Raw genomic sequence first — 13974 nt, 5'->3', positions numbered from 1 at the left:
TGCGCACACCGGCCCATTCAGCATTTATCTTCCGAGCACCGTTCTAACCAGCCGAGAATCGTACGATTCCCGGCTGGTTTTCGAACATGCTGGTTCGACAGAAGACGTGCGACCGTACAGTAGAAACGGTCGCACGTCTCCGTTCACACTGCTCGATTATCGTATGAAAAACCGATCGCATACGATTATCGTACGATAATCGTGCAGTGTATGGGCACCTTAACAGTTTTGATCGCTGCCAAGTGCCCACTAACACTGGAAATGATTTGTGTACTAAACCAAGTGGCTCATTACGCATGTTGAGGTCTAACTATCAGAAGCAGTGTTCAGGCAGTTACTGGCCATTGATTGCAACCCATTTACTTCCTCCAGAACAGCGCTTCAATTACAGCCTCAATGATGCCCTAAAACAAGTCACATTTTCTGATGCATTTGTGTGCAAAGAAACCAATATATGGTTATACAATTCACATGCTTATCATAGAATTCCATTTTAAATGATTGTTCTCTAATAACAAGTAAATTTGTGAATTACAGTAATAAATGACTGCACTTCTAGAATAAAACTAGGCAACTTGCGTGTGTGGAAAAAATAATAACCTTTAACAATACTTTCTCTTGACTCCAACCAAAAACCTAACCAATAAAACTCCTATGTAACATACAGTATAACTGTAATGCAACCGAGCTGTTGAGTCAGGCATATTATCTCCTTTCATATATTAGAACTGGAGTTGAATGTAACTTTCAGTTACAGGTCACAGTGACACCACTGCATCCCAAGATTACAAAATCGATCACTCACCCATATAGTCCTTGTTCTTCTTAAGTGCTTTCTGAATCTCCTCTTCATTTTTCAAATCCACAAAGATATAACCTAGACAACGGAATTAGTACATCAGGTTTTGTTTACCATTACATTGGCAAGACCCTTTCAGCTATTTTCAATAAAATATTGCATAGCACACTAAGTAGGTCTGAACTAGTGACAGACTGAAAGTCTCCAGCTATGATTTTCTTTGCAACAACAAAATGTACAACTTTTAGTAACTGACTAAAGCTCCAGAAAAAAAAAAAAAGTTTACAACTGTTGTATTGTGTGATAAAACTTTGCAATCCTGTGCTTTTGCTCCGACCACTACAATATTTATTTTCCTGTTTTTATCAGTCTTTGGGTTTGCCATGTGTCAGTTCCCCTTCAATAAAATCTTGCTTACCTGTCCTGTCCTTTCTTATCCGTTTGTTATTCCAGCAACCCCCAAGGTATTAAGCATACCATCCTGTGGTTTCCATGGCTTACTTTTGGTTCATTTTTGGCTTCTGCCTACAAGCCCCAGATTTAGTTTGGCAGTCAAATTTCAGTCTTCCTTTGGCCTAGGTTTTGTTATATTATTATTATTACAACATAGAATTTATATAGCGCCAACAGTTTGCACAGCGCTTTACAATGTAAGGAAGACATTACAATACAATTCAAGACAGGATGGTAAGTAGGGCCCTGCCCCTGAGGGCTTACAATCTGAAAGAGGAGGGGGAAATGATACATGAGGAGGTAGCTGTGTGGGGATGAATTGTTTGAGAATGTGATGGTTCAGTGGTTAGGTTTAGGTGGGATAGGCTTCCCTGAAGAGAGGAGTCTTCAGGGAACGCCTAAAGACTTGGGCTAAAGAGTTCCAGAGGATGGGAGAGACTCTAGAGAAGTCCTGGAGGCGAGTATGGGAGGAGTTGACTAGAGAGCTGGAAAGCAGGAGGTCTAGGGAAGAGCGGAGTGGACGGTTAGGGTGATATTTTCAGACAAGGTTTGAGATATATCTGGGGGCAGAGTTGTGGATGGCTTTATAAGTGACTGTTAATATTTTGAATTTTATCCTCTGGGCGAGTGGAAGCCAGTGCAGGGATTAACAGAGGGGGGTTGCAGACACTGAGAAGTTGGTCAAGTGGATGAGTCTGGCAGCTGCATTCATGATAGACTGAAGGGGGGATATCCTGTGTAGTGGTGTAGTAGTATCCTGTGATATCCTGTTATAGTAACTATATATCTGCCATGACAGTTTAAAGTACTTATGCCTCCCTGTTGTAGTTTTCTCTGTGCACTGGTTTATATTCTGCTTCCTGTCAGTACCCTAGTTTTTCTCCAGTCAACCTGCTTTCTTTTTCACCTGCTAGTCCCTTAGACCACAAACCCATCTTCTTCATCTGTTGCGGGTAACAGACCTAATCCTATCCCTCGTATGTCTTTGCCTCTGACTGCCAGATTAGTTGCTTGTAATAGCGGACAATCATTTCTGACTCTTAAGCCTGATTTGGCTCATCTCTCTATTCAGTTCTTAACCTAGTCCTTACATTAAAGCAGAAAAAAAAACGGCTTTAAGTCATAATGTGATAGTTTGCAGGGCATATGAGCAAATTATGATAGACTTCCGTGCCAAATCGATCTCTTCCAGCGATGCACTTCTCTCTCACAGGCACTTTAATCTTCTTCCCAGTATCAAGTGTTCGGCCACTTGACTGGCTGGGCCCTGATGACGTAACTCCCACGCATGCGCACAGGCGTTACTTCATCTCAGCATGCCAGGTCTGTCCGTTGAGCTGCACATGTGTGACTTAGCGTATAGAGAAAAAAAATTGCTGAATGGTAGAAAGCTTTTTTTTGGCAGAAGTCAAACTTTACTTTCACTTTAATTTGCCTTCAGTAATACTAATTCCAGCTATTAAAGACCATAGTTCTGCCCATGGAGTTCTATTGATCATCACAATTTCCTCATTTTTGTACAGAACTTAGTTACATGGCATACGTGAATAAGAGCTAAATAGCAATGTTCATATAACACTTTTCCCAAATCAAGTTTGAGATTTTTCTTTATTAGATGCCCAGGATAGCACACATGTGCCAAACAAGTGGTTACAAGAAGGATCAAGTAGGACCTTACCAGTCTTGTTACCGTAGCAGTTTCTCACTATTCGAATTGCAGCTGGTTTCAGTGGCAGCAGAAATTCACGCACATTTAGCTAAAAGTAAACGTGGGGAAAAAAAATAAGAAACTTAGACATCCTGTAATATCATGATTACAAATAGCTCAAGAAAAACGTATTGAACATAGATAAATCATTTTAGATTTTGCATTGTTACAAGCTATAGTGTGGTTCAACTGGTTTGCTGTATGATACATAGCTGGAGCAATGTTAGCTACTGTGAAAAACACTGTGAAATGTAAATTTCTTCCAGCAAACTAAATAAAAATTAGAGATTTGAGTAAACCGCCAAACTCCAACTAATAATGTATGAGATTGTAGTCTAGCTTAAAAAAAAGTGAGTATAAAGCCTAGATGTTAAGCCTTGTACATGTACATATAAAAAGAGGGAGGTCTGTTGTAAGCAAACAGTGCATCAAGGCTGTTCCTTCATACACAATCCAGCTAAAACTTTTTTTTGTTTTTGAAAGAGAGACTTTCAGGTTTTATTACCCTCTATGCTCCTATTGGAAAGAGGGCACCTGAAGTAACGACTTTTGTACTCGCCCTAACATCCTTTTCTTAAGGTCCATTGAGGAACACTAAGTCTTAAACCTTTGGGTTATATACTGCCATCTAAAGAAGATTTGGACAAAAGCAAACCAAAAACTGTAACCAGCTCATGATAACCCATTCCTACTACCAGCATGCCTCAGTTTCCTAGAAAAGCAGTACTGAGAGCATGATCATAAACACAGGGATGAGACCTGTGTCCCTTGATGTACTCATAGAAAAGATTTTACATTGAGTACAAAAAAATCCTATTTTCTTTCACCTGCAGAGAAATAGGGAATACTAAACTTTTGGGACACCCAAAAGTAGTCCAACTGAGGGTTAGGCAACTCAGCAACCAAATGCTAACAAGCCTAACAGAACGACAATGAACTGGGGACTTCTTGCAGTTTAAAGAATTTAAGCCTGAAACTGGCATCAGATGAGACCAAGTGCAACTGGTAAAAGTTCGAGAACAAGTGAACAGAACACCAGATTGCAGCCTTGTGAATCTGGGAAACATTTGCTCGATGCCGAAAGGCGCTCAAGGCGCTCACATGTCTAGTAGGGTGTACCTTAAAAGAGAACTATGGCTAAACCTTTTTTGGCCGTAGTTCACTTTAGGGTCACTCCTGCACCTTAAAAGAGAACCATGGCCAAACCTTTTTTGGCTTTAGTTCACTTTAGGGTCCTCCTGTGACCGAAACCTCAATGCAGTGCAGAGCTATGCTGCAGCCGGGACGGATCCCAACAATATAATTGGGATCCACCCCACTACCTGATTGACAGCTGGCTCTGCCTTTATAGAGGCAGAAAGGAATTCTTGCAGGATGAGACCACCACTCAAAAATTGAAGAAAAACAAATGGAAGAAAAAAAAATGGATTAGTTTTAACCCAGAGGAACTGCAGAAAGACATCCATTATCCTAGGACACTAGGAAAAGAACTGGGGCATGCTGGTGGTGGGAGGGGTTATACTGACTGGGCTGCAGTTTTTTTTGTTTGCCTGTACTCTTACTCTTGTAAGCAGCAGTATAATCTAGAGGTTAATACTTTGTGTGTCCTTAAATGGACAACAAGAAAACACATTTTTAGTAATGTAGGGAAAGAACAGAGCTGCCACTGTTTTTATTACTCTCTGTACCCCCCATTTCTTGCACATCTGTCACAGGCACAGGAAGTTAGAGGAAATCTTGTTGAATGATGTCACAGAGAGAAATAAATACCTGACAGTAACTCTTGCAAACTCCCCATACAAACTGCAGCTTTTTAAAGAAAATGTTTATGTGTAGCCAATAACTCTTCTGCAATTGCTGAAATGTACAAAGGACATTATCAAAGAACCACAATCGTGATTGGGACAAACATGTAATGCTGTCAATGGTGCTTAAAAAATAATCCTTAAAAAAAAATTCCCACAAACCAAAATGGCGTTTTGTCAGGCACGGATGTGTGTTGATAAACTTACTTCAGTTACATTAAAGGGTGCTCCCCTCAGCTTAACTGTATATGGAGTTGTGGGCTCATTCTGAACAACTGGTTTCTGGGAAATAAAAAGGAAAATACATTTTGATCACGTAAGTATAGCTTCAAAATTAAACATCTTCAGCACTTTAAACCAAAAACTAACAAATGTAAGCAAGTTACAGTTGAAAGAAAAATGAGAGAATGTAGAAGAAACCCACATAAACACAGGAATAATATATAAATGTATGCAGAAAGTGTTCCTTGTAGGTATTAGACCCAAGACCGGGCACGAATGCTTACCACTTAGCCACCGCATTCAGAAAGTCACCTTCCACTTACCTCTTTCTTTAGGACTTTGTTCTTTAGAGAAGATTGTGGACTTTTGCAGTTGCCACCTTGAGTATTTTTATCCATTTCTTTGCTATTTTTTTCATTTTGCTCCGATTCGCTCTTATTTACAGATGAGCCATCTTGTACTACCTTGGACTTAAGGTACTCCATGTCAGAAACTTCGTTCTGCAGAGCAAGCTTTCGATCTGTTAATAAACAATGAAATCATTACCATGCTTATCACAGCAAAGCCTCTTCACCAAAATACAAAAATAATTGACTATTACGATGGAAATACTGGTGTATTTCCCCTGCCAGACAGCTACAGGTACTGCATGACTGTTGCTCACTTTGCATTTCTGCTGGTAGTATAAGTACATAAATATATATGTCAATTTACATTTTTAAGAGAATTTTTGAGAAACTAGCAGTGGACATGGACTTTCTCTGCATCTACTGGCAAAAGGCATATTTGCTATACACACTACTTTTACTGCAGTACGCATTGCTAAAGACCTATTGGCTAAAACAAAGTCTACTGGGTCCCAATAAACACGTTAAACTGTGTGGTTGGCATATATTCCCAATCATTCTGAAATTAAATGTCTAAGTTATTAAATGAGTTGGTAGACCAACTTTTCCCAGTATTAAGTAGGATGGAGATGTGGGTTTGTAAAGTCTCACCAAGTACAGTAAAAGAAAATGATAAAAGATCGGGTTGAACATTTTTCAAGGAACATTTTTGAAGGAAAAAATCTGTTTGGTTCAGACACCATACTGGGGGCCAGTCAGATGGCAGTGGCAGTAATGAGAATTAAAGAATAAAACTTATGGCACTAGCTAGCTTGTGGTAGTACAGGCTGAATGCTGGTGCCTTTTTCCTGCCCATAAATACCCTCACCTGCACTTGAAAGTAACCAACTGATCTCTCTGTATGGCAGGAAGTCAACACGAATATGTCTTTACGTTGCAGTTAGTAAGCAACACCACTGGAGAAATTGCATTTATAACACAAGAGCATCTATTTCTGAATGGTTTGATAGTTTATTTCACTCATCTCCATAATAATGTTAATATTACTTAAAAAAACAAAGAAAAAAACAAAGAAAAAAACAAAATGTTTTTGCACAAATGATCCTACATTAGACTTTGCAGCTTAACAGAATACTTGCACTTTGATCAACCCTTTTGAGTTCAAGATAAAGGGCTAATTCATACCATGTTCAGAGCAAATCTGGAATTGCGGTGCAGTGTGTTTTTGACATGTTCAGGGGGGGGTTTGCCTAAAATGGGCTTTCAGGTGCAGTCCAGAGTGTTTGCAATGCGTTTACATGTGTTTTGGTGCGTTCCAGACCAGAAAAGATAGCGCATGCAGCATTTTTTCCCCCGCACCGGAACGGACTGCACTGGTGTGAACAGAGCCCAGAAATGGCATAGGAATGCATTTCAGGTGCAGAAAAAAACTGTTCTGGTCCAGACATGGTGTGAGCAAGCACTAAAGCAAAATGCATTTCCATGAGATAAAATATTAATAATTAGCAAATAAACAAACTGTATCATCAAAAATGTCACGTAGTATATAAACGTAATTCTGGCGACAAGAGTAGCTTCTGATTTGAAGTTTACTTACTGCTATACAATCCTTCTGCATTTTAACAATTTCCAAAGATGACTATCGTCGTAATTGAATCCACACCCCTTGCTTTGATGCTTACCTTTTTCTGAATCATCCTCATTCTCATCGTCTGTCTCCTGCTCAGATGCAGAATCAAAATTCAGGTAATCATCCTCTGAGCGGCTCTTTGCTTTCTGTACAGCCTCCACCTTTGTATCATTAGTCCAGGTAGCGGTTTTGCTTCTGCTCTCATGAACTGTGAGAAACTCTTGGAAGCCACTGTCTTTTTCCAGCTGTACACAAAACAGAAAATATGTGGTCAGCCAAAGATTATCAGAAAATACAAGAATTTAGAAAACACTTTAAAAAACACAATTCATAAGAGCTAATCTCTATTTGTTTTACTCAAACTACCAAATCTCTAAAGTCTGTTGCTTTACAAAACATTCTAATTAGAAGAGAAAGGGGACTCAACAAAAATGTCCACACGTGCTTTAGATTTTCCCTCAAGAAAAAAAAAAGTACCTTATAACACCCCCTCCAAAAAATTAAGTTTACAATTAGATGGATGTGGTGCATCAATACTTGCTACCTGTTCACCTGGTGTAGTTAAGCAAAGAGAGTAGGGCTGCAGCTAACTATTATTTTCATAATCGATTAGTTTGCCGATTATTACGTTCGGTTAATCGGATTAAAAAAATGGCTCCAGTGATGGACTTCTAGTTTCTATTGAGATTGTAGTCCATCACGGGAGCAAGTTTGGCGCGGTGGAAATAAAATAAAAAAAAAAAGAGTGTAGTGTGCAATATAGTACATTATACAGCGGGGCAGTGCAGAATACCAGCAGCTATAGAGGAATGTAGCAATAGTACATTATACTATAATGTACTATTGCTGGGATTTGTAGTCCTCTATAGCTGGTGGTATTCTCCATTGCGCTGTATAATGTGCAATGCTGATTACCACTGACCAGTTAGAGGAACTACAAATCCCAGCAATAATATATTATACAGCACAATAGAGAATACCACCAGCTACAGAGGAACAACAAATCCCAGCAATAATACATCATACAGGGTGTTTAATATATTATTGCTGGGATTTGGTGTTCCTCTATAGCTGCTGGTGTTCTACAGTGTGCCGCTTTTTTTTTTTTAAACAGGAAACATTAAAACAGGTCCCCCTTACCTGTTTCTGAACCCTTGTAAGTCTCTGCGGGTGTGTGTCCGGCTTGTGCACGGTGGGCGCGGCGTCCATAGCGTAACTCGTATATGGAGCCGCGAACAGGCGGACGCAAGTGGGAAATTTAAATTGTAGCCGACGAATCGACGATGGAAAACGCTGACAACGTTTACCATCGTCGATTTTTATCGACTTAATCTAATAATTGTTGCAGCTCTACAGAATACCAATGTATAATACAGCGGCACACTGCTGAACACCAGCAGCTATAGAGGAACAACAAATCCCAGTAATAATACATTATACTGGCTGTTTAATGTATTATTGCTGGGATTTGGTGTTCCTCTACAGCTGCTGGTGTTCAGCAGTGTGTCGCTGTATTATACATTGCAGAACACCATGCACAATACAATGCAATGCAGAAAACCAATGTATTATACAATGGGACACTGCAGAACATTAGCAGCTATAGAGGAACAACAAATCCCAGCAATAATACATTATACAGGCTGTTTAATGTATTATTGCTGGAATTTGGTGTTCCTCTATAGCTGCTAATGTTCTGCAGTGTGCCGCTTTAAAAAAAAAAAAAGGAAACTTTAAAAAGATGGGAAGCTCACCGGGAGGAGAGGGACAGACGCATGTCCTTAGCGTGTGTGGTGGGCGTGGCGTAAGCGGGTTTACCGGCGTAGGCGTGGCGCGAGTGGCTTAACCGACGTGGGCGTGGCGTAAGCGGCGGGCGATTAGAATTTTAGCCGACGAACCGGCGATGGAAAACGTTCGACGAAAAAATTATTCGACGAATAATTGTTGCAGCTCTAAAAGAGAGCATAGTCACCGTATTCTAATATATTTGTTAACCTGCTAAAAGTGTAAGGTCCTCTTATTGGACCAAAGCATTTTATCCACATCTGATTAAAAGAAAAAATGTCAGTATTCCTTTACTAGCAGATTCTTAGTGATCCTATGAAATGACAGTTGTTTAACTGCACGTCTAATATTCTAATTTCTTCCTGTCCACTGTAAGGGTAGCTGTACAATAACAATGCCGACCAAAGCAGCACTCATCAACTTATTCAACTGACAGTGTGCTAGCAGATCCAATGATAGGCAATTGAAAAATGAGGGAATTACATGGATGTTCAATTAGAAGAAAAAAAAGTGGTATTTAAAGATCTCCCTGTATGGTGCAGGATCTTACCATTGCAACATTCAGTCTAAGCCCTCATTCACACTCAAGTGCTGGTCCGTACGGGTGCGGGTTTCCTGGCTCGGACGCCGACAGGATCCATCCTGTCATCGTACGAGTATGCTCACCCGCACTTGAGGTGAGCGTTGGCAGGGCGTATGGCCGCGTACTCCCATAGAGAAGGACAGGGCCTGCATTCTAATCACACGCAGCACATGTCCTTCCCGTGAGCTGCCCGATACGGCCGTGCATGCAGCACGGAGCTGTACGTGCCGGCCTTTTCTAGTGTGAATGAGGGCTAACTACAAAAAATAGGCAACCAAAATGTTTCCTCTGTACTGCGTACCAGTACTACAGAAATGTGTAATTACCTTTTAATTGTATCATGCTATTAAAAGTATTTTACTGTTTACAAAAAGTATTAAAAATTAGGTAACAAATAAAAATGAAGTTTGATATAAAGAGAAAACAAATTCAAGAACTGAAAAAACTTACTTCCTCCAAAGTTGCATTCTTCTTTTTCTTTGACCAAAAAAAAAAAAAAATAATGATCTAGTTATGCAATAAATAATAGGGCAGACATCTTGTACACAAAATATTTTTTTTTAACAAACTGGTTGAAACTGTTTGTATTGCTCACAACACAGACATCTTCCAAAATGTTTATAATGAACACTAAAAGCATTCTTATGAAAACAATAAAAGGTATTGTAGTTGATCTAGAGATGAAGTCAATAAAATAGGCAAGGTAGTAATGTAACATAAGTGAATCTGATTGAATTTAGCTGTAGAGCCTGGAGTTGTCTTTTCAAGTTGCTAGAAAAAGGCTTAGGCTGTCTCAGGTTTAAAATAAAAGAAACCATCCCAAAAGAATATCAGAGGGACCCTCTGCAGAACACGATCACTTTGTCTTGCATGGGCAAGGTGACAGTGTCCCCTTACAAATTTAAACCTAATACAATAATATATAAGTATGTACTACTTTTTATATTTTTTTTCATTAAAGTGAAGTAGACACCGCCCCAAGCTCACTCCCATCAGATTGCTACTTTACAACACGACCATGGGGAACAAAAGTAGCAACCCTCCAGAAGGAAAGACAGAGTCATACAAATAAATTACATTTGTGTTAATTGTTAGGTTGCTTAAATGAATTTTTAAGGTTTACCTCCTGAGTTTAGTGTCACTTTTAAGTTTTGTATTGATGGTCCAAACATGTATTGTTCTCATGTGTAAAATATATTAGGCTATAAACTAAACTAGCTAAGGTTATTTGTTTTCATCTTAGATCTTACCGTTTTATTGTCATTTAATGACTGCTTTGCATCCTGATTTTTGGCAGATTCTTTGGCTTCTTTTTTCGAGTATTTGCTCCACGCTTTGGCCTTCAAAGGATCTCCAAATGATTTGCAGATTTCCACCTTTTTAAAAATAACACAGTTTTTACAAGGGAAGTGTTACTTCCACAACAAAAACAAATGTGTCTAGTACTTGCATAACTCACAGATACACGGGATGTGTCAATGAAGCTTTTGTTGAAATGGCTAAGTGCTGCTTTGGCCTCCTCTTCTGAGCCATAACCAATAAAGCCAAATTTACGGAATTTACCATCGTTTGCATATTTTAGAGTGCAGTCTGTCAAAGTCCCAAAAGCAGCAAACAGGTCTCGAAATCGGTCTTCTTTTATCTGCATGATAAACAGTACAAGAAGAAAAGAAATATGTAATACATAACTCAAGCATTAGCCAAACTTATGAGGAGAAATTGTACAAATTAAGACTAATCATTGCTCTCTTCAACCAAAAGGTGATATTTCACTTGTGCACTTGTAATGTCTATTTCAGATATTTTAAAGTGACACTAAACTCAGGAGGTAAACCTTAAAACCGCATGCAAATATCGTAAATATTAACAAAAATGTATCTTATTTGTGTATCACTCAAGCAGCAAATCAGAGATGATTTCAGGATCTACAGCCGGGTGATACACAAATAAGTTATATTATTATTAATTGTTAAGATATTTGAATGTGTTTTTAAGGTTTAACTCCTGAGTTTAGAGTCACTTTAACTATACCAGTGCAATATGAAACCAAGCATAAATGTGAATACAAATGCAAGGTAATCGTGTGCTAAGGGCTTCATTCTTTTTGGAACGTTTTCGGACACTTAGCAAGTGACTCTGACCCCTGCCAAGCTACTTAAAAACACTGGGTCTTGTGTCATGTGTGTTGTGACATGAATGGATTAATTCACATTCATTTCTGGGGAGCAAGGCAGTGTGATTTACATTTAGATGTCACAGCTGTCAATGAAGTGGAAAGGTGACACTAGGCGTCTAAAAAAAAAACCCTAGTGTCACCTTAAAAGAGAACCTGTCATATCAAATGTGTTATTACATAAGGGGCTTGTTTATTCTGAAGTAAACTTTGTAACTCTCCATTTGTATATTGCATTTTTGTTTCTTTAACCGATTAATCGAAAAAATAATTGGCCAACTAATCGATTATGGAAATAATCGTTAGTTGCAGCCCTACATCTAACACTTCCACTTTACCACAAAAGTTTGGGCTGAAACTCCATTTTAAAGAACTGCGAGGAAAAAAAAAATGATTAACCCTTGCAGTGGTTTTACCCCCGCACTGCAAGGGTTAACTGGACTAAAATAATTGTAAAAAAAACTTACACTCACCCAAACCTTGTAGCTGGCCAGCTGTGACAGCTCTCCCTCCAGCCTGTCTACTCCTACATTGCAGCGATTTGTCCCTCGGCGTCCTCACATCCTATACACGGTGCATAGAAAATGATAACTCAATGTTGGGATTTGTGGTCGAAGCACAGCTGGAGGGCCAGAGTTGCCCACCCCTGCTCTAAGGGCTAGTGATGAGATTCGGAGAACCCAGTTCACCCAAGCCAACCCAAACAATGCTTGCCACCCCCTCCTCCCAACCCAATCAGTTGTCGGGAGGCGCAATCCCCACCACGCAGTTATACATCACAGAGGAGAGGGGAATGACCAATTGCCAGCACAGAGTTTTAAAGGGTTTCTAAAGCCTCTGTTTTTTTTGCATCCATCTACTGCTAGCAAGCAGTAGATAGATGCAAAAAGTTTTTTTTTCTAAAACGCTTTAACAGCGTTTTAAACTTACCCCGTCTTCGCTCCTGTCAGAAAATCCGAAACTGGTCGGGCGGCCGCAAAGCATCTTGGGGCGGGCGCATGCGCAGTTCGGATTTTCGTCCAGGAGACGAGGAGAGACACAAGGTAAGTATATGGACGCGTGCACCCGCATGCAGACACCGTGGGACAGAAAGTACCAGCAAGGACAGAGGAATCAGCGCTGGATCGGAGACCCGCAGCAGCACTGGAGGGACAGATGAAAACATCAGGAAAGAAGAAGATCGGATTTAGAGACATCATTTAAGGTAACACTAACATTGGGGGGAGGGAAACATTTTTTGACTTTAATGTCACTTTAAGCAGGCTTGGGGGAACTCAGGCAAACTGGGTTCTCACCAAAGCCCAGTCTCATCTCTAAGGGCTTGTTCACACCATGTCTGTTAAGATGTGTTTTTTTCTGTACACCACCACACATCTATGTTGCAAACAACTGCTTTTTATGTAATATGTTCATACCATACATGTGCCGTGGTGTACAGAAAAACACAGATCAATAGGTATGCTGGGAAACAGTCCTACAAGGGGATTTCCTCTCACTTCCTGATGGGTCTATGGAACAAGTAGTGAAAGAAAATCTCCCCTATGGTACACAGACAACTCAAATTTTTTTATGCCTTTAGATATACTTTAAAATGATGGCAAAATTCAGTCCTAATTAAGGCAGAAAGTGCCGCTTTCTTATTATACAGGAATATATATTTTAAATGTATGTGGCAGCACAACACATTAGTTGGCTCCAATGTATCTGACCTCAGATCAGTATGAACCAGGTAAACAATATTTTATGACTTCTGAAGCAAGCTACATGGAGTTGTACATATTTAGCTCAGTGCTTACAACACATAACAAGAAACATAATAAAACAACACGTGCTCACAAAAGGCAACCAGGATAATCCGACCCATACTGCTATAATGATGTGCCGAACATGACGGGTACAGAAATAACATGGCATCTAACACGACAGGTACAGAAATAACATCGCATCTAACATGACGGGTAAATAAATAACATCACATCTAACATAACAGTCAGGAGCCAGCACGTAAGTCACAAATACACTGGGCTGCAACACTATTGTAGACATGTTCATTTACATAGCTGTGGCAGGGGCAGTAATAGCCATTCATGGATGTAATACATACCCCGTTAGGGAGATTCTTTACAATTAATCGCGACATCTTAATGGTTATAGGTAAACATCCTCACTAGCCTCACGTTGTGGTACAGGGCGCCGCCATCTTGGTGAAGATCACGTGAGTCGTGACTCTGCGTGAGCGCGCAGCACAGGGGTTGTGCACATGGCTGAGGTGACGTGTGAATGCGGCTTGTGTGTATTGTGTAAAGTAGCGAGGTCACTCTACTGCCCTGCAAATAGCCTCCTTGGCCTCACAGTCTCCCCACCATACATACTGCTATTGTTCTGCCCCAGTCATGTCCCCACTTCGCTTCCCAAACATTTTTTTACATTTTTTGTTTTCTTTAACCACTTGCTGACCAGGTGTTTACA

At 39.9% G+C, this 13974-nt stretch overlaps 1 protein-coding gene across 1 annotated transcript in view; it reads right to left on the bottom strand.

The window, feature by feature from the left end:
• RBM19 (RNA binding motif protein 19) overlaps positions 1-13708 on the bottom strand; it is a 45834-nt gene extending 32126 nt beyond the window's left edge. Inside the window, exons 1-9 of the mRNA XM_018560609.1 lie at positions 13610-13708; positions 10792-10974; positions 10583-10708; positions 9783-9809; positions 7017-7209; positions 5311-5507; positions 4973-5047; positions 2931-3009; positions 806-877 (exon numbers count right to left, since the gene is read on the bottom strand). Of these exons, the coding sequence (XP_018416111.1) occupies positions 806-877; positions 2931-3009; positions 4973-5047; positions 5311-5507; positions 7017-7209; positions 9783-9809; positions 10583-10708; positions 10792-10974; positions 13610-13645 (988 nt within the window). The 5' untranslated portion in view covers positions 13646-13708. The remainder of the gene's footprint in view (positions 1-805; positions 878-2930; positions 3010-4972; positions 5048-5310; positions 5508-7016; positions 7210-9782; positions 9810-10582; positions 10709-10791; positions 10975-13609) is intronic.
• Positions 13709-13974: the final 266 nt, after the last annotated feature.

Source organism: Nanorana parkeri, unplaced genomic scaffold (assembly GCF_000935625.1).
Source record: "Nanorana parkeri isolate BGI_ZX_2015 unplaced genomic scaffold, ASM93562v1 scaffold18, whole genome shotgun sequence".
Taxonomy (NCBI): domain Eukaryota; kingdom Metazoa; phylum Chordata; class Amphibia; order Anura; family Dicroglossidae; genus Nanorana; species Nanorana parkeri.
The sequence above is the reverse complement of the archived record's forward strand: the minus strand, read 5'-3'. Positions and strand labels throughout refer to the sequence as shown.